At 46.6% G+C, this 19381-nt stretch overlaps 1 protein-coding gene across 2 annotated transcripts in view; it reads right to left on the bottom strand.

Annotated features, from left to right (window-relative positions):
- Positions 1-11669, bottom strand: part of LOC138552311 (zinc finger protein 432-like) — a 694217-nt gene extending 682548 nt beyond the window's left edge. Inside the window, exon 1 of one of the 2 annotated variants that reach the window (XM_069642529.1) lies at positions 9823-11669. In XM_069642529.1, coding sequence (XP_069498630.1) covers positions 9823-11088 — 1266 coding nt within the window. In that variant the 5' untranslated portion in view covers positions 11089-11669. Of the gene's footprint in view, positions 1-8010 lie in introns of those variants that run through there. The other variant, XM_069642528.1, reaches the window with a different exon arrangement.
- Between the last annotated feature and the right edge of the window lie 7712 nt (positions 11670-19381).

Raw genomic sequence — 19381 nt, 5'->3', positions numbered from 1 at the left:
CTTAGGACCGGTCAAAGGGATAGGAAAGGAACTGTAGCTATAACGCTTTTGCTTTTTCCTTTTTCCTCTTTTGACTTTAAGACAGTGTATCTGGCACTGGATGTTTTGAAAGTCTCTTTAGTGTTTAACCTCTTGCTCTTCATTTGTTTCTGATCTGGTGATTTTTTTTGTAAAGGGAAAGGGAAAATTGTCATGTACTCTGTAAAAGCTTTTGGCTTTTTTTCTTTCCATTTTAATTAATGGTTCTGCTACTTGCTTTATATTTCTATTCTAAAGCTGTAAGGTTTCTTTTTTAAACCAAAAGCTAATAAAAACATTTTTTTTAAAGTTATGATTCCCTGTCTCACTTTCATTAGTTTTCTTGTTTTCGGCAAACAATTCAGAATTTGTATTCAAAGAGGATTCACGGGCATCTGATTTCATCAGGCAGAGGTGATTAGCTAGTCACTTGTCACAACGTACAAGATCACTCCTATGACCTTCTGGACCTTCACTTGGCTCTTGCTTTTGAACTGCACATCCTGTTCCTATCTGTTCTGTTTTTTGGGGGCTATACAGCTTTGTGTTCAGGTCAAATCTACTCTGGGACCCTAGTGTCGGGTATGGGCAGTTTTCCATTTGATTTTGATTGTTATTTAGGCCTGGCATATCATGGCGAAACCCCACTCTGGAAGAACTAACAAGGAATCTAGGACTAATGTGTCCTTAACTGAGACCTTTGTAAACCACACCTGTGCTGTATCTGTATCTGTATCTCTGTAAATAGCCTTTTGTGTAGATTATATGTTGTATGATGTACTGACACTAAGTTTGCACAGTCCCATTATGTATTCTCGCCTCAAATGTAACCTTGTAATTTTAAGTAATGTAATAAAGAAACTGAAAATTCTTGTAATGCACCCAGAAGCCCCTGGGTACGGAGCGCTCTATAAATATACAAATAATAATGTAAGACCGATTGTCGCAGGGATCAGTGGATTGGAACATGGGAGTCTGGGGTGATGCTCTCTGTGGAGTCCGGCCCCTTTGATTAGGTGTCATGTCGTTCTTTGCCCGAGTTTGGGCTTATTCTAGGGCCATCTTTACTGACTTTACCTCCAAAATCACTGGTGTGGTTTCCTTAGACTTTGGTTTTGCCTTTTTATTCATAGTCCCCTCCTCATTCTGACCAAATATTACTTCATACAGTGTTGGCCCCGTTCTATTATGCATTCTAGTGGGTTTTCCTGGTCAAATTCACCGATTAATTGGGAGACAATGGGCCTCATTACAAGTACATCGGTCCGGACCTAATGCCGCCGGTATAACCATAAAGGCACCATTTCCGCGTCCGCCAAATCATGACCTGCGGACCCGGAAATAGCACCACCTCCAACCGCCACCGCAGAGTTAAGGCTCCCGTAAACTCCGCCTGCACGGAAACCCCTCTGTTACCGGCTATACTAAACACTGCGAGCATCACAACTAGCGCGGACATGGAAACACAACCTGAAAAATGGCGTTAAAACTGTGATCATGGTGGCGGTACCATCGCCACCACAAACATGACGTTAAACACTGCCTGCTGACCTGAATCAGGGCACAGGTACACCAAATCAGCCCAGCTGGACCCAGCAGGCCACTGGGAGCCTACAAAAGGGCCACGCCCAGCCCAACACAAAACATAACCATGCAGGCAGCAGCTCTATTAGCATTGGGACTGGGCCTACTCAACCAACAGGCAGCACTGCACATGATGGCAGTAATGTTGCAGAGGAGGAGGCAGAGGCATAGGAGGCGCAGGCGGCAACCAGCTAACCCTGTACTCATGGCAAACCCCATTGTCCAGCTGGCACCACCCTGCAGGCAGCCTGCAATACCACACATCAGGGCCTCACCCAGGAACCTTACCCCAGGACAGATCCACACACTATACCGGCTGGACCGTCCAACAATCCTGTACATCACCACCATGACAGAGGACATCAGCAACCACATAGACACCCCCATCGCCATCCCCCCCTCCTGAAGGTTGTGTCTGTTTTGCATTTCCTTGGCACCCGAACCTATCAACACACAGTTGGTGAGCAGCATGGCCTATCACAACCCTGTTTCTCCACAATCCTGGTACAGGTACTGGATGCCCTGTTGCACCATGTGTCGGAACAGATTGCCCTACCCCGTACCCTCCCCGAGGTTATTGCCACCAAGTTGGCCTTTCATGCCATAGCAGGCATGCCAAATTGCATAGGTGCAGTCGACTGCACCCACATCTAGCTGACAGTACCACGTGCAAATGAGATGGTGATCCGCAATACGAAACAGTACCACTCACTGAATGTACAGATGGTATGTGATGCCACACAACTGATAACACATTGCTGCGCATGTTTCCCGGGCTCAACCCATGACTCAATGGTACTGCCAAATTCCACATTGCCACAGTACATGGAACGCTATCCTGGACAAAGCACATGGCTATTGGGTGAGTACAGCTGCCAATGCACCAGCCCCGTGGAAGGGGTGTGTGTGTGTCCAGGGCAATGAGCAATGTGAGTATGCTGCTGCGACTGCACATGCATCTCCCCTCCCCCCCCCCGGCCATCAACTATATAGACAGTGGAACCTAAAAATCACAAAGCAACACATGACAGGTTACCACAGTGTGCCCGTACACACCCTGCCACATGACACACACAGCCCATACTATCACTGTCCCATACACCTGGAGCCACTGCAAACACCCACCCACAATATGCAACACTGCCCTCTCAATGTACATGATGCCTGTACATGAGACGTCCTGCATCGACTACTTCATCATGGTGGACTGATTCTGCCATGTGTGCACATCACTGCACAATGCCATACTCACAAGCCAATGTCACCCGCAGGGCAGAGTACACATGCACACCAATGCGTTGGTCAATGTCCAGTTGCCAACATCCTCTACGATGGCCAAAGAACAGAACCACCCACGAGCCAACCACTGCATGCCACATCTGCATGAATGAACAATGACACTAGATTGCACTGCATCTGATGACGACATGATACTACAAACACTGACATGTCCCCCACATCTACATCCCATTCAGGTGATGATGGACATGCACTCACGCCATGGATGATGATGCCTGTACGGAGGCCAAACAACAGGCATGAAGAGGCGTACAACAGGGCACATGTCTGCAAACGTGGCATGATTGAGAGGACATTCGGACTGCTGAAGACCCGGTTCCACTGCTTGAGCAGATTTGGCGGCTCACTGCTGTACAGCCCAGTGAAGACGGGTAAAAGCACGCTTGTTTGTGCCATGCTGCGCAATCTGTGCCTGCGCAGGAACATTCCAATGCCCCCAGACGGAGATGATGAAGATGGGGATGGTGACGGAGACGGAGATGGGGATGGGATGGAGACGGGGATGGGGATTGGGATGGCTCAACCTCCTCCTGGGGTCCTCTAGATGGACAACGAGCACTGGATGAACTGATTCGCATTTACTTTTGAGAGGCAGCACATTCACAGCATTTCATGGATATGGTGATGCCAATAAATGAATTGTTGTACTGCAAATGAAATGATGGATGTCCACTCGTGTATGTTTTTTTGAAATGATGATATATTGATGAATTAACAACAGGAAAGGAGGTGCAATGGTTAGGGAAGCTGTACACCCGTGCCCACACACCAGCCAAACGTACCCACCCCCAACCAGGCCCCAATATTCAAACCCCCTAATGGACCTCCCCCACCACCCAAACGTACCCACCCCAACCAGGCCCCAATATTCAAACCCCCTAATGGACCTCCCCCACCACTCAAACGTACCCACCCCTCACACCCTTCAAGTCCACGTATGTCCTGCAGTGCCTGTCACACATGCCATCACTTCCGTGTGCGCTTCTGTGCTTCTGCATCCTTGCCCGAGAGCCCCGTTAGCTGACTCGAGCGCCTCCGTGGACTGGCAGTAGTTGAGCTGGATGGGGTGGTGGTATTGGATGGCACAGAATCAGGAATAGGTGGCATACGTGCAAGATTTTCCTGTTGGCCAATCAACATGGACTCAGTGATCCTGGAGGTGTTGTCATTGCCCTCCCGCACATGGCGTGCCAGGGTGACTATAGTGCTGGCAAAGCATCCAATGGACCGTGAGAGGCGACGTACCGATGTGCTGTAGCACTCCCTCTGCAGCCTGGATTCCTCGAGCTGCCTCTCCACCAGCTGGGTGAGGGTAGCCTGCTGCTCCTCCACCCGCTGCATGCGGGAATTTAGCTCTGCCATTGAGGGGGTAGGTGACCTCATGGGACTTCGGAGTGATGTGGGGCTGAACTCCAGCTGATGGAAGAATTCCAAGTCATCCAATGTGGGCATCTCCCCCTGTGACCCTGTATCAGCCTGCACTGCCGGGGCACTGTTGTCACTACATGCTGCCTCCTCTGCAGTGCAGCTGCTTTCTGTGGTGGGTTGGGTAGGCATGATGGGTGCCCATGGCACCTGTGTTCCATCAGGCAGCGTGGAGACGGTGGGGATGTTTGTGATGGTGGCCGACATGTGTTGCAGTTGCTACTGGGGGCAGAGATGCCAAACTGCTGGCAGCATCCACCTGGGCAGGGGCGCTGGCTTGGACACGTGCAGGAGCTGATTGCCTGGGCTGTTGTGGAGTATCACTGTGACTTGATACGGCTGTGGGGACACAGAGGGCATGCAATTAGTGTTGTGGTGGTGCCTGATGGGAGCATCACACAGGTTGTTCATTTATAGTGGCAGTTACATGCATCTGCTTGTTGGCGGAAATGCATGGTAGTGATATTGGGCACCATATGGATCATGATGGGTCCTTTGGCCCAGTCATGCACTGCCGGGGGGGGGGGTTGTTAATGGGCCCTTTGGCCCAGTCATGCGCTGCCTGGGGGGGGTTGTTAATGGGTCCTTTGGCCCAGTCATGCGCTGCCGGGGGGGGGGGGGTTGTTAATGGGTCCTTTGGCCCAGTCATGCGCTGCCGGGGGGGGGGGTTGTTAATGGGTCCTTTGGCCCAGTCATGCACTGCCAAGGGGGGTTGGGGGTTGTTAATCGGTCCTTTGGCCCAGTCATGCACTACCCAGGGGGGGGGGGTTGTTAATCGGTCCTTTGGCCCAGTCATGTACTGGCCAGGGGGGTTGTTAATGGGTCCTTTGGGCCACTCCTGCCCTCAACATATACTCATATGGCATTCATTTTTGCGCACTTACCAGCATCTGCAGGTGGGCTCACTCCTGCCTCAGCCTCCCCGATCCCATGGATGCCCTCAAGGTGGAGGACACTGCTGCAACGCTCCCTCAAGGTGGAGGACACTGCTGCAACGCTCCTCCCATGCTTGCAGCCTCAGTGGGGAAGGGGGTCCTCCACCTGTCCCACTGCTGCATTGGTGGTGTGTGGAGATCAGGTTCCGTACCCTCAGCCTGTGGTCGTCCCACTGCTTGTGGCAGTCCTTTACACTCCTCACAGTCACGCCCACAGCGGTGCACTTACGTGCTGCTTCCGCCCACACTTCCTTTCTCCTCTGCTGTGTGGCACGCCGTTGATCGGCACTGACCAGCATCTCAGCATGCTCCACTATGTGCTCGACCAGAACAGTTAGCTCCGCCTCACTAAAGCGCTGTTTGCGCTGCCTCTGGGCTGGAATCCTGGCAGACATGCTGGTGGTCCCTTTTAGCTTCTCACAGTGGGGATTCTGCTTGTGCTGACTCTGGATGGCAATGGATTGTGCTTTATTTGATGGCCTCCTCTCTGTTTCCGGTTTCAGCGATCATGGTAATTCCGGTTCCATGCCTGTGGCAACAGGTTTTGCGCAACTTGTGGCGCCGCTATGTCCATTTCTGTGGGTGTTTCTGTGAAAGCGGTTACAACGTTTCTGTGTCCGTGTGGTGCGAGCGACCAACAGCACGTAATCAGACGATCTTTCCGCAACCTTGCGGACGCAGAAACTTTGTTACCGCCGCTGCTGAATCACCACGGTCCGGACCGGAAAAGTTGGAATGAGGCCCAATTTCTTTTTGGAGAAAATAATAGTATGCAGTTTTAAATTTTACAGTTAGGGTTAAAGGTCACATCAAAACTAAGTTTTCATGGAACTGTCGAGGGGATTCATTTTGCTGTGCCGCCATACTATAAGCAGCTTTCTTGTCTTGCTGTATAGACTGAAGGTGAGAATTGGTGTCTAATCTCTTTCTGAAAGTCTGCCCATGACAAGTTTTCCTGTTCATCGAGACCACAAACCAAACTAGCAGACACTTCATCTAGAATGAGGTGAAAATACCGTCTATATTGTTCCCTCGGAATCTGAAGAGCCTTAAATATATCGTGAACCGCCTCCAATTGATATTCCATGCAACTGTCCCCTCCCCTTTTGAATGGTTTAATCAAAGTCTTGACAGATTTCATAAAGACTACATGGTGCATTCTGGTATATGTCATTTTGACGCTCATTCATGTTCTCTTGTGGGCAAGAATGTGTGTGAATCTTTGCAGATGACTCAGACCCTGACATTGGGTTATGACCAGGTCTGGCCACGTGGACAGCTGCTGGTATATCTCCCTGGCTAGGGCTGTGATTAAGTTCAGCTTAAGTGAATGTAGTACCCGGTCGCTTTTCCTGAGACTTGACATTAAATGTTTGCTGTTCCAGATTCTTGCACTGTCCATGAAGCTGATCTGCTTCATGACAGAACAGAATTCTCATCCCTGACCTTATTGATTATTGCTTGCAATTCATTGATGTGTGTCTGACAATGATCAAGTGGTTTGGCTTTTTTTCATGTTCTACCAGTAATTTAAATATCTCCTGTTCCATGGCATGGAGTTCTTTATTTTTCTCCCTGTTATCTTCTCTAAGGGTTTGAATTTCAAAAACTGCAACATCTTTATCTAGCCTTATATCATCAATATTGTTTTTAAATGAGTCAATACTTGCTTACTCATTAAGTTGTTTCCCTCTGAGCCAATCGAGCAGCAAGGTTGCAACATTTGGCTTGCAGTTCCGGGTCTAGCGCTCTGTGCTTTAATTCTGCTTGCACCTGATCATATTCATTGTCCAAACTGCACTGTAATGTGCCAATGACCTAATTGTCTTTCCCTTGCATCTTTATGGATCTGTGTAGCAGAAACCAAAGTTTTGCTCAAAGTCTGATGCTACACTTCTCCTCCATACGCCTGGCTCTTGGAACAGTCTAAGGGGACACACCTGAACAATACTCTTATGATGCGTCTGGTTGGGTGGAAGGAAGGGAGGCGTTAGGAATGGTATTCCTATTATCGGTTTTCCTCTTGCTTAATCCTTCCCTGTGAATGCATGGTGTGTGCCTGTAGATATGGGGTCATGAATGGAATGCATGGTGTGTGCCTGCAGATATGGGGTCATGAATGGAATGCATGGTGTGTGCCTGCAGATATGGGGTCATGAATGGAATGCATGGTGTGTGCCTGCAGATATGGGGTCATGAATGGAATGCATGGTGTGTGCCTGCAGATATGGGGTCATGAATGGAATGCATGGTGTGCGCCTGCAGATATGGGGTCATGAATGGAATGCATGGTGTGCGCCTGCAGATATGGGGTCATGAATGGAATGCATGGTGTGTGCCTGCAGATATGGGGTCATGAATGGAATGCATGGTGTGTGCCTGCTGATATGGGGTCATGAATGGAATGACAGGAGTGTGACTGACTGGAATGTTGAGTGTGCATGGGATTCCCCTCAGGGCAGCTGGTAATGATGTAGCCTGGGTGGTGGGAGCCAGTGGGCTTCCTTGTGACTTATCTTCCTATCTCCTTTGATGTAACCTGATTAAAGTAACCTGAAGATCTACAAGCTGACTACCCGAGTATCCTTTAAGTACCCGATTTAGCTTCTCAGAGTAACACAATTTACAATGACTAACTTTGCTTTTATATTTTACCACACGCTCTGTATGCCAACCCAATAAAGCTGAGCACAGAATAAGTACACTGAGGCCAATTCATATTTTTCAAATTGTTTTTCTTTATCAGAAGTTAGAAATATGCACGTTACACAGAATGACAAGTGCATCCACTTTGCAATTCAAACATAAGTGAAGCCTTTCTTGCAATGGGTTTCAAAACATTCCATTTGCGATAATGCCCAGAGTTCTGCCAACATTGGTCTTGAACTTTGCAACAAAAATTGGCAGAGCACAGGCTTTTGTCACATCTGAGTTTTATCGCAACAAAATGTGGAGAAACATGAACACAGTTTTACATACAGGTTTAAAAAGTCATTGTGCAGCACCTAAACATGAAATGACTTACCCACTCTACACTAATATCAAGCATTCACTCATCAGCACGCTCCACAAATTGACTGAACTTACCAAAGAAATCTTTAATCGTTTGTGTGTGTCTTGTGTGTCCTGAACTGCTCACAGCCCCAATCTAGTCGTCGGACAGAACAACTCTTTATCTGCTCCACTCCCTACTCACTTAGAATGAACCCCCTACCAGCCTTTCCGCTCCCGAAGTCAGCCAGAGGAATAGAGCGCCCGGAACTAACCCTCTTTAGAGAGTTGCCAGCTCCCGAGCGAGAGCATTTCCTTCTGCCAGCCTTTTTCTAAGACCTCATGTGTCATTCAAATCACCTCCCTTTTATTCAGCCAGCCAATCCAAGAATGTTCTGACTGTACATCCCCACCGCTTAGAAGCTGAAACAATAGCTATATCTCAGTGCTGTTTTCCTGCTCTGAACGTTATTTTAACAATGCAATGGGCCTCATTACACGGATGGCGGTAAGGGTTTACCGGTACCGGTAAATCCTTACCGCCTTACTACGAGGTCCCTTTGCAGGTTGGGGAATTTAACGCCTGCTTTTTGCAGGCGTTAAAAACCAACCCGCAAAGGGACCAGGGAGCTAATTACGGTACAGCAATTTGCGGTACCGTAATTAGCGCCTTCCCCATTCCCATAGAGCCCTATGGGGCAAAAATGGGAATGGGGGAAGGGCAATGGTGGAAGGGGGAATTACCGCCCCGCCAACCTTGGAATAGAGCGGTAATTCCCCTTTCCACCAAGGCGGTGCCAGTATTTTACCGGCATGAACCATGGCGCTAATAGCCGTGTAATGAGGCCCAATGTCTTTTACAGAACAGTTCTCACATTTCACACGTCTGATTTGTCACGTCCCCACTCAGACACAGCGCAGCTTTAAGCCTGCACATTTAGTTGATTTCAGTTCCAAGCTACAGTGCATTTCCATCAATCTGCACCAGGTTTATATAACCACCATGGACTGGTTTGCACTAAATGTTAGCATGGGAAACGGTCATATGTTAAATGAATAAAGGTAAATTAGTATGTTAGTTTTATTTTTAGTATAACTCAGCCCACAACCATGGTTTTGTGGAGCAAAGTGATTATTTTTCTAGCATGTGTTCTGTGCATTACCAACATTGGCATCTATTAGCTTCAGCCCGAGTCTCACACCCTTGAGTCACACACGAGTCTCACACCCTTGGCCATAGTTAAAATTCAGACCTTTGCTAAAATGAGGAGCTTCCCTTGTTGAAATTTAGAATAGGGAAACCCTTTGCCACATTCAGGGCACACATGAGGTTTCTCACCTGTATGTGTTATGAATAAAATATCATATGTGTTCCTTGGTGCCTGATAAGATGTCCCTGCTGAGCAAACTCTTTTCCACATTCAGTGCACTCATGGGGTTTCTCACCTGTATGTGTTCTGAGGTGGAGAGTAAGATGTCCCTTATGAGCAAAATCTTTCCCACATTCAGTGCACTTATAAGGCTTCTCGCCTGTATGTGTTCTCTGGTGGCGGGTACGCTCCCCCACCGCAGCAAATCCTTTCCCACATTCAGTGCATACATGAGGTTTCTCACCTGTATGTGTTTTCTGGTGCCTAATCAAATGGTTTTGACTAGCAAACCCTTTCCCACATTCAGTGCACACATGAGGTTTCTCACCTGTATGCATTCTCTGGTGGCTAATAAGATAGACCTTCCTATCAAACCTTTTCCCACATTCAGTGCACACATGAGGTTTCTCACCTGTGTGTGTTCTCTGGTGGCTAATAAGATAGGAAGGTCTATCAAACCCTTTCCCACATTCAGTGCACACATGAGGATTTTCACCTGTATGTGTTCTTTGGTGGCGAGTAAGAGATTCTTTCAGACCAAACCCTTTCCCACATTCAGTGCACTTATAAGGCTTCACACCTGTATGTGTTATCTGGTGGCGAGTAAGAGATTCTTTCAGACCAAACCCTTTCCCACATTCAGTGCACACATGAGGTTTCTCAGCTGTGTGCGTTCTCTGATGGTTAATAAGCTGTCCCTGCTGAGCAAACCCTTTCCCACATTCAGTGCACACATGAGGTTTCTCGCCTGTATGTGTTCTTTGATGGTTAATAAGCCGTCCCTTCTGAGCAAACCCTTTCCCACATTCAGTGCACACATGAGGTTTCTCGCCTGTATGTGTTCTTTGATGGTTAATAAGCTGTCCCTTCTGAGCAAACCCTTTCCCACAATCAGTGCACACATGGGGTTTCTCGCCGGTATGTGTTCTTTGATGGTTAATAAGCTGTCCCTTCTGAGCAAACCCTTTCCCACATTCAGTGCACACATGAGGTTTCTCGCCTGTATGCGTTCTTTGATGGTTAATAAGCTGTCCCTTCTGAGCAAACCCTTTCCCACAATCAGTGCACACATGGGGTTTCTCGCCTGTATGCGTTCTTTGATGGTTAATAAGCTGTCCCTTCTGAGCAAACCCTTTCCCACATTCAGTGCACACATGAGGATTCTCGCCTGTATGCGTTCTTTGATGGTTAATAAGCTGTCCCTTCTGAGCAAACCCTTTCCCACAATCAGGGCACACATGGGGTTTCTCACATGTATGTGTTCTTTGATGGTTAATAAGCTGTCCCTTCTGAGCAAACCCTTTCCCACATTCAATGCACACATGAGATTTCTGGCCTGTATGTACTTGATGTTGACAGATAAGTGTATTATGCAAATGGTCATTACTCTCAAATTCAGTACCCTGATAGGAATGTTCACCCATGTCCTTATGTGGGTACCAAGCATGTCCTTCAGACAGCAACATTCTGTGTGCACGTAAGGTTGATAACCAGTTTGTCAGGCGCTTAAAAGGAGCACCCTTTCCACTAAACCTTTTTTTATCAAATTCAGAGCATAGACAAGCTTTCTCACGTGTAGGTCATTTCTGGTGACAAACACACTTTTTCCTCCGACTGAAGCTTTTAAGATAATCAGTGCATGGAGACCGTTGGCCATTTGAATTTTTCAAAACATTTAAAACAAAATAGCGTTACATTAAGAATGTTTCTTAAATAACACTCATATGTGTTCTCTCATGAAAAACCGGCAAAAGAAACATTCTGGTCTTGCTACACTTCAAACGCTGTTGCCATCATTAGTCAGTAATGCTTGTTTGAAGCTAGGACGTTAATTAGTCCTGAGAATTTACCAATCACTGTTGGTGCATTTTTTGGTCATCTGTCACCTATTGAAACAAAAGGAGAAGCACTTTATTAGTTTCAACACGTTCGCAATCAAAGGCATCACATGTAACATGCAGAATGGTTCTCAGTAATATCACTGTGCATTAGTTAATTACTCACATCGTAACTAACAAGACTATGAATACTAGGGTGCAATCTATTGGGGACAGTGTACTGGGGGTTGGATAAGTGTTTGTGGGGTGTGTGGGTGGGTATGGGCAGTTTACCCACTATCAAAAAAACTGCATATCTAGCAGGGGAATCTTGCCACGAAATGGACCATATCCCACTATACACCCAAATGATCAGTGTAGTGCTGAAGGTAATGGTGTAAAACAGGAGATTTTGTGTTGTGCTCCCATTATTTTCGATTCCGGGACTTCCAGTTTTCCATTCAGGATGTGGAAAATATGATGTGACAAACCAGAGGATTCACTTCTTCCCAGGGGGGGCCTTTCCATGTGAGGCTAGAGCAGTGAGCCCCCTATGCAATACCCTCCCTACCAGGGGTATAGGCAAGCAGGACCTCACTGGGAAGGACACCCCAACCCCTTTGGGGACAAGGACTCCCATACAGCAGAGGAACTCCCCGGCTTGCTCACTTACAGACCACCAGCAACAACCAAGCTCAGGACCCAGAGAATCAAGTGAACGTCTGTTACTGTGCCATAAAACCAGTGATTCAATAGGAGGGAAAGAATATTGGTAATACTGTGAAGAGTGATCGAGTGATACAGACCACTCAAACGAAAGAGAAGAAGGACTGTAATCCTCTGCTGGGGAAGGCGTAGAGAAGCGTCATAAAAGGGGCACGAGGAGATCTATCCTAGAGAGAAATCCATGAGTTTCAAATCAGCACTGTGGAAAGAGTAGACAGATTCCTGTCAGCGTTGTCGAGGGAGCAGACAGAAACCGGAAAGTCCTGCGTGATGACCTGGCAGACAGCTGTCGTGTGAGGTGACCACAAGAAAAGCTGAAAGCAGGAGAAACTGGGGAAAGGGAACCCTCAAGGAAGAAGCCAAACAGTGAGTGGTGGCGTGACCAAGACATGGTGATCTGTTCATTTCAGGAATGACGATTAGACCACAGCGAGGGAGAGAGCAAACCGAAGAGAAGAAAGAAGCCAACCTGACAGCAAGCATAGAGTTTCCCATCCTGCAGACAGCTCTGGTGACTCTAAACCCATGGAAAGAAGGTAACGGGGACAGCAGGCGGCCCTGGAGGGACAGTGAACATAAGCAGTATATGCATCCTACTCGTCCCAGTAATTGGAAAGGGAAGAAGGGAGCTGTGAATCATTATTGGCTCAATCATACTCGTCTCAGTGATATTAAACAGTGGCAGCAAAGTGAGAATCGTTACTGGCACAATCTTACGCATGAAGAGTGGAAACTAAGTGAGAATCATTACTAGAAGCATATGGATTCCAGTAACAATACAGGGTGAAAACCAAGTGAGGATTATTACTGGAACCTCCATACCCGTCCCAGTAATAGAGTAAAAAGAAAGTGACAGGGTCGTCAACTGGCTCAGACAGATAACAGAGCGGACATTGTGTCAAGAAAGAGCAATCAGGGCATTAAACTAAAATAAAGAAAAAAATATCAGAAGGGAAACACAAGGTAAAACACGTTAGAAGAGCTGAAGAATTCCATTTCGGAACTGTGTGAATTCATCAAAACAGTTGCCAAGAACCATCTAAGAATCAACTACTAAGGTGACTTTGCTGAGAAGCTGAACACGGGAGAAGGGAGTCTGTCTCCAGTGCCTTAGTTAATTTGAATAGTGGTAGGGGCAGAGTAGACTAGATTTGGAGAGGATAGTTCTTCCTTTAAGACTCAACGACGAGCACCCTAGTTAATGTGTTGGTGGAAAGGGGGAACCCATAGTTTAGGGATAGTTAAAACACTAAACTGCAAGAAACTCATCTCTATCCTTCTGACCCACCACATTGGCAATAGTATTGTTTTGGCTCTACATGCTTCTATAACTATCTATATAGTATCGGGTAGGTTTACTATATGATATGCATATTTTGAAAGTCATCTCTACAAGAAAGTATTAATGTTGGTCTTGTAATTAAATAAAATAATTACCAAGTAGTAGTATAATCTTTATTTCAGCAGCATAGCCATAAAAGCAGGAATATCAAAGAATCAGATATAACATTTAAAATACAGGATTAAACCGTAAAACACTTAAAAAAAGAATTTAATTTTTTTTTTAAAAAAAAGGTGGTTTACGTGGCTTAACATTTACATAATACACTTCATTCTCAGGCACCAGACATTTTTCAAAAAGGCCAAATGGGTTTGTAGTTCAACATGGTTTTGATTACATAGGAAAAATTCCGACTCTTTCGTGCCCCTTAATTTAAACTTTTTATAAGTAGGGACTTATAACAGAGGCTTCTATATCGGTGGCACATAAACAAGAAATGCTCAAGATCTTCGTCTCCCTGCACGCTTTTTTAAACAAGGGTAGGTCGCATTCGTCCCAGGTGCTTACAACTGCTGCCAATGGAAGTATCCCCAACCGTGCTTCTAAAAACAAGGTACATAGTTCCTTATCAGTGCAGGATAAATATTTTTCCTCTACCGAATAAGTGTTTCCGCCAGATGTATTCCGATTATTTTTGCACCTGCCAAGCCGATCTCTGAAAGTTTAATCTTATAGTGCCAGTCCTATATCTCTGCTTCGTGCAGTCTTTTGCTACCATATGGTCCTGGGATTCAGCTGTGATCGTGGAGGGGAGGCCGCACTTCTGGTGAGGTTGGAAACATAACTAACCCATGGGAGAGCTCTAGCGCCTTCTTGCGCAAGTACATAAAAGATGGCTTCCTTATAGGTTCCAAGGGTGGGTGAGGTGCAGAATTTGTAACAGTACATTGAAGGTCGAAACTTATCATCGAAAGCAAGACCATACACCCAAAGCTCTAATCCTAAAGGAAGAGATGGTGCACTCCACGGGAGGACTTTCAACATTGCCATTTCCCTCTACTCCATCCTACCAAGATCAGAGTGGCCCTGGATTTCAGTGGCATACATAGCAGACCAGTTTGCCCCAGTCCTTAGACCTGCAAAGCTCGAGACACTGCATTACCCGGTAGTAATTAATGGAACCTTGCACTGCCGCCCCTTGCCTTGAATAGTTAAGTAAGGATTTTATATCTGCCCAAAGATCCTCTTTCATCAAGACAATCTCCCAGATAGTGATACAATGCAAATCTCTCAATCTAAACTGCCCCCAGAAGAATTGGGGCGAGGAATTTCCCATGTCCTTTAGACCAAAGCATAGCCTTTGTTTTGTTCAGATTAATTACAAGACCCAACTTTGCTGATATTAAGGCAAACAAGTATAACACCTTCTGAATACCTCCTCTCGTCTTACTAAGGAGGACTGTATCATCGGCATATAACAGGATGCCAGCATACTTCCCTCCTAACACAGGGGCATCAATTTCACATTGGGAAATCTCTTCAGCAATTTGGTTTATGTACAAACTGAAGAGCAAGGGGGCACTCATAGGGACCGGGAAGGGTTTGGATAGGCCTTCGCCCTCCAAGATACGTACACAAGCGTAGGCTCCTACATGCAGGCTACGTATGGCTGCCAGCAGATTAATAGGGGACCCCCGCATTTGGGACAGGTGCAGCCATTACTTAGTTCTAGGGATTGAGACAAGGCTGCACACAGATCAATAAATACCAGACAGACTTTGGTTCCTAGGTCTCACATATTTATCCCCAAGTAGAGATAGCCTAAATACTTGGTCGACCGGGCCAATGCGTGCTCTAAAACCTGCCTGCTAATCTGAGACAGCGTTACTTTCAGAGATCCAAACCTCCAGTTTTCTTAATAAAATGTTCCGGTAGATCTTAGACGCTACATCAATTAAAGATATAGACCTATAGTTTTGTGGGTCGCCCTTATCCCGGTTTTAACAACAGGGACTATAGAGTTGCACCTCGCCAAGAGTCGGGTATAAGATGGGGACTCGTGATATTTGAAAACAAATGTTGTAAAACAGGGCCCCATATTCTTACTTCCGTACTAAAGAGCTCCCCCAGGATTGTGTCTGCTTCCCCCACAGAGATATCCAATACATGTGATAGCAGAGCCACCCCTCGGTTTAATATTGGTCAATAATTGTGCCTCGGAGCCCTGATAAAGTGAATTGAAATGCGCAAAATAACTTTCCTCAGAGATACCTGGCAAAGCGGCATAGGACGAATGCTTGGTATACACGGACATGATCTTCCAAAAGGCAAATACGTTTTTCGTCCTAGTCGCTAACTGAAGTTCTTGACATTTTTTCTTGCGGAACAACTCCCCCTTTCCCTCCAGCAAGGTTATCTATTTTCATCTAATCAATCTTACTTGGGGACATTCCTACTCTCGGTCAGTTTTACAATTGACAGCAACTCCGATTCTTGATGGCACTCAAACCACCCATTTGTAGTTGAGGAACTCGTCACCCCCGTCGCACCTGGTTAAGTCTTGATCGGTTCTAACACACAGCAGCTGCTGCCAAAAGACGACACTAGGGGATGATTTGGTCCCAAACATCAAAGACTCAAGGAGCGGAACTAACAATGTATATACATTGCTGATGCAATTACTTTTAATGGAAACAAACCTGCCATGGGATCCTCCACCTGCCATCACCTTTCAGGTCATACATCAGTTTCTCAGGCAGATAAAACGAGGGGATCGTGATCAATTTCAATGCGCTGAATAACTTGGAAGTCCGCTACCAACCCCCAACCTTCAACATAATATAGTCAAAATAAGTTTTGCAGTTCCCTGCAGCATATGTCGATTTTGGTGGGATGTCACGGGTAACCGACCATTACAGGCCCAATATTCCATTACCATCATCTCCTGAATTAATTTGCCAATGTAGGCTGTCCTGGGGATACAAGGTCAACTATACAGCAGAGGCATCCCAAATAACTCATGATCCTTATATAGATACCTATATTCTTCGACTGTTTCTGACTGCATATTAAAATCAACTGCTAACGATATGTAGCTGTTGGGTGGTGCACAAATACCTCAATTTCTCCAATTCCTCAAGGTGAGTTAGTAACACAGCTGTGGCATCCTCCAAAGGTCTGACATAAATATTAACAATAAAAGTGCATGTTGAGCATCAACCTCCCACTTAACAGTTAAAATATCAGGAGATGTAGAATGTATTAAGGTTTTAATTCCACTTCATGAGGTTTTTAAAACATGCCAGCAGGCCCCCACTCGGCCTGACCCTAGGTGTATTCCTTGCGAGCATGCTGAAAGCCTTGTAGCCATAGAGCTCTTCTGATTGCAAGAGACATGTCGCTTAGACAAATTATTTCAAAACTCCAAAAATGCATGCCAATCTACATGGTCTGTTTTACTCTTAAAACCAGCCAGATTCCAACATAAGAGATTACGGGGGTTGAGGGTGTAAAATGAGGATCGCCATAGAATTGACTCATCGGGTGGGGCAGTTTATTCTGCCTTAATTCCCCACCTCTCACACAGACATCCATCATCATGGAAGTTATACCCCATTTTACTCCACGGGTATTAACCCTACTCAGAGCCCCACAGGAGGGAGCATATGTCATGCACCTGTAAACTGTCTGAGTGGCACGCTTAGATAAGCCACCACAACAAATATTAGTTACTTTGAGTTTACTATCCAATTCCGATTTGGTTAAGTTCAAAATCAATGGGGGCTGAAGTGGATACCTGTATTGTCCATCCTCGCTGCTGTTTATACCAGCTTCCTAAAATGAAAAAAGTTTTTCGTATCATGTAGATGACAAACAGAACATACAATCAGATAAAATCCTTGTTACTGTAAAAACCTTAAAAGAAATGTCAGTCATCCACAGAATGGCACTCAGTCTTAATTAAAACGTTCTTATACGAGTTCTTGTTCCCATGAAATAGGACTTTGAAGCAACAAATAACAAATGGCCGTCGGGCCTTGTTACACACCGTCAACCTCTTCCACTACTTTTGCCTGCAGTGGCTCAACAGGAGTGGGGTACAGAGACAGCATTTGTTCCCCAAGAGTCTTCCCAGGCATGCCCGAAATGAATATCATACCCCTGTCTGCCAGAGTTTCACAAACCAGACCAGGTTTATTTAGAGTAGGCCTCATTCTGGTCTGGGGGACAAGCACTTCCGGAGTTGTCAAGTAGAGCTTTGAAGGTATCTTGTCAAGTGCCTAAATTGCAAAATGTGTTAAATTGGGAGGGTCCCAGACCCTCCTTGGCCCCTCTCTAGGCCCGTCAATACACACAGTATTTTGGGTGGGATCCCAGACCCTCCTTGGCCCCTCTCTAGGCCCGTCAATACACAGTATTTTGGGTGGGATCCCAGACCCTCCTTGGCGGTGTAACGTGGAGACCCTCATACCCTCCCCACATCCGTGCCAGCCAGCTCAGAATTACCATTACTCTCTGGTGCTAGCTCTTCCCGGGACTGCAGGCGGTATTCTTTTTGCCTTCTGTGGCTGTCTGGTTCTTCCTGCTGCATCTCTGTTCCTCATGCTTTGGATCCTTCCAGTCCAGGAACCACTATGGGACTGCATGGCCCACCTCCTCCTGGAGGTCACACCACTGCCTAGCCTTCTTCCAGTAGGACCCACCGACATCTTGTCCTGGAGAGCCGCCTTCCGCTTCCCACCGGCGTCCTCTGCTTTCCAGTCTTCACTTCTCTACTGCTCCAACGCTTGACAGCTTCCTCTCCTGCCACTGTTGGCTTGACACATCAGTGAATCTGGTTTCTTTTTAAACCAGTTGATTTCATGGAGAGATTATTAAAGTCCCTCATTTGTTTCCATGAAGTATTCTTCATGCTTCTCCACATGATCTTCGGGCTAGTACGCGTGGTCCTCATACGTAACAAATATTCTTCATCTCATTAGGTGACATATGAGCAGAGTCACAGTAATATATGTTTGTACTAGTCAGAGGGGATAGGTGGGAAAAGGTAGTAAAGGATTTTGAAAGGTGCGGGCAGGGGTGTTGTGCTGACAAAAACCCAGGTAGTAGCTCTCCACATGAGGTCCTGGCAAGTTTACCATCCCCAGGGGGATTACATTTGAGTGGCTGCACCACCCTGGCCTCACAGGCAGAGGGTTCCCCTCCGGGGAGAAAGGTTCATCACATACCCTTCCCCTCATGATGGTAGCTTCCCATCTTAGATTGATGATCCTCTCTCTCTCGGGTCTTCTCTACTACAAGGTCCCTTAGCGAGTTGGTGCTTTAACGCCTGCTTTTTGCAGGCGTTAAAAACCAACCCGCTAAGGGACCTCGGAGCTAATTACGGCACCGCAAAATTGCGGTGCCGTAATTAGCGCCTTCCCCATTCCCATAGAGCCCTATGGGGCAGAAATGGGAATGGGAAAGGGCAATGGCGGAAGGGGGATTTACCGCCCCACCAACCTTGGAATGGGGCGGTAAATCCCCTTTCCGCCAAGGCGGTGCTGGTAATTTACCAGCATGGTCCAGGGTGCTAATAGCACCCTGGATCACCGCCTTCCGTGTAATGAGGCCCTTAGATTAAGGGGACAATCTCTGGCAGGGTGGGCTTTGTTTGAGCAGACAGGGCAGGCATAACAGACGGCTGGAAAGCAGCCACACTGTCTGCCTGTGCCTTTGTGGTATTTTGTGCGAAAGGGAAGGATGCCGAGCAATGAAACCCTAAGAGACAGTTCTTTTTTTCTTAATACAGTTTCCCGCCTGAACTGCATACAGGTTCCTCAACAGAAGTTAGCGACTGTTCTGCTGCTGGAAATGCATTGGGAGGGTGTCACGATTCGCTCCCTTTCCCACCACTTGGGGGCACGAATTGGGGTTTATTCCCTACTGGACTTT

Source organism: Ambystoma mexicanum, chromosome 1q, assembly GCF_040938575.1.
Source record: "Ambystoma mexicanum isolate Mex_15411 chromosome 1q, UKY_AmexF1_1, whole genome shotgun sequence".
Classification (NCBI taxonomy): Eukaryota; Metazoa; Chordata; class Amphibia; order Caudata; family Ambystomatidae; genus Ambystoma; species Ambystoma mexicanum.
Note: the sequence above shows the minus strand (reverse complement) of the source record. Positions and strands in the feature narration are given on the sequence as shown.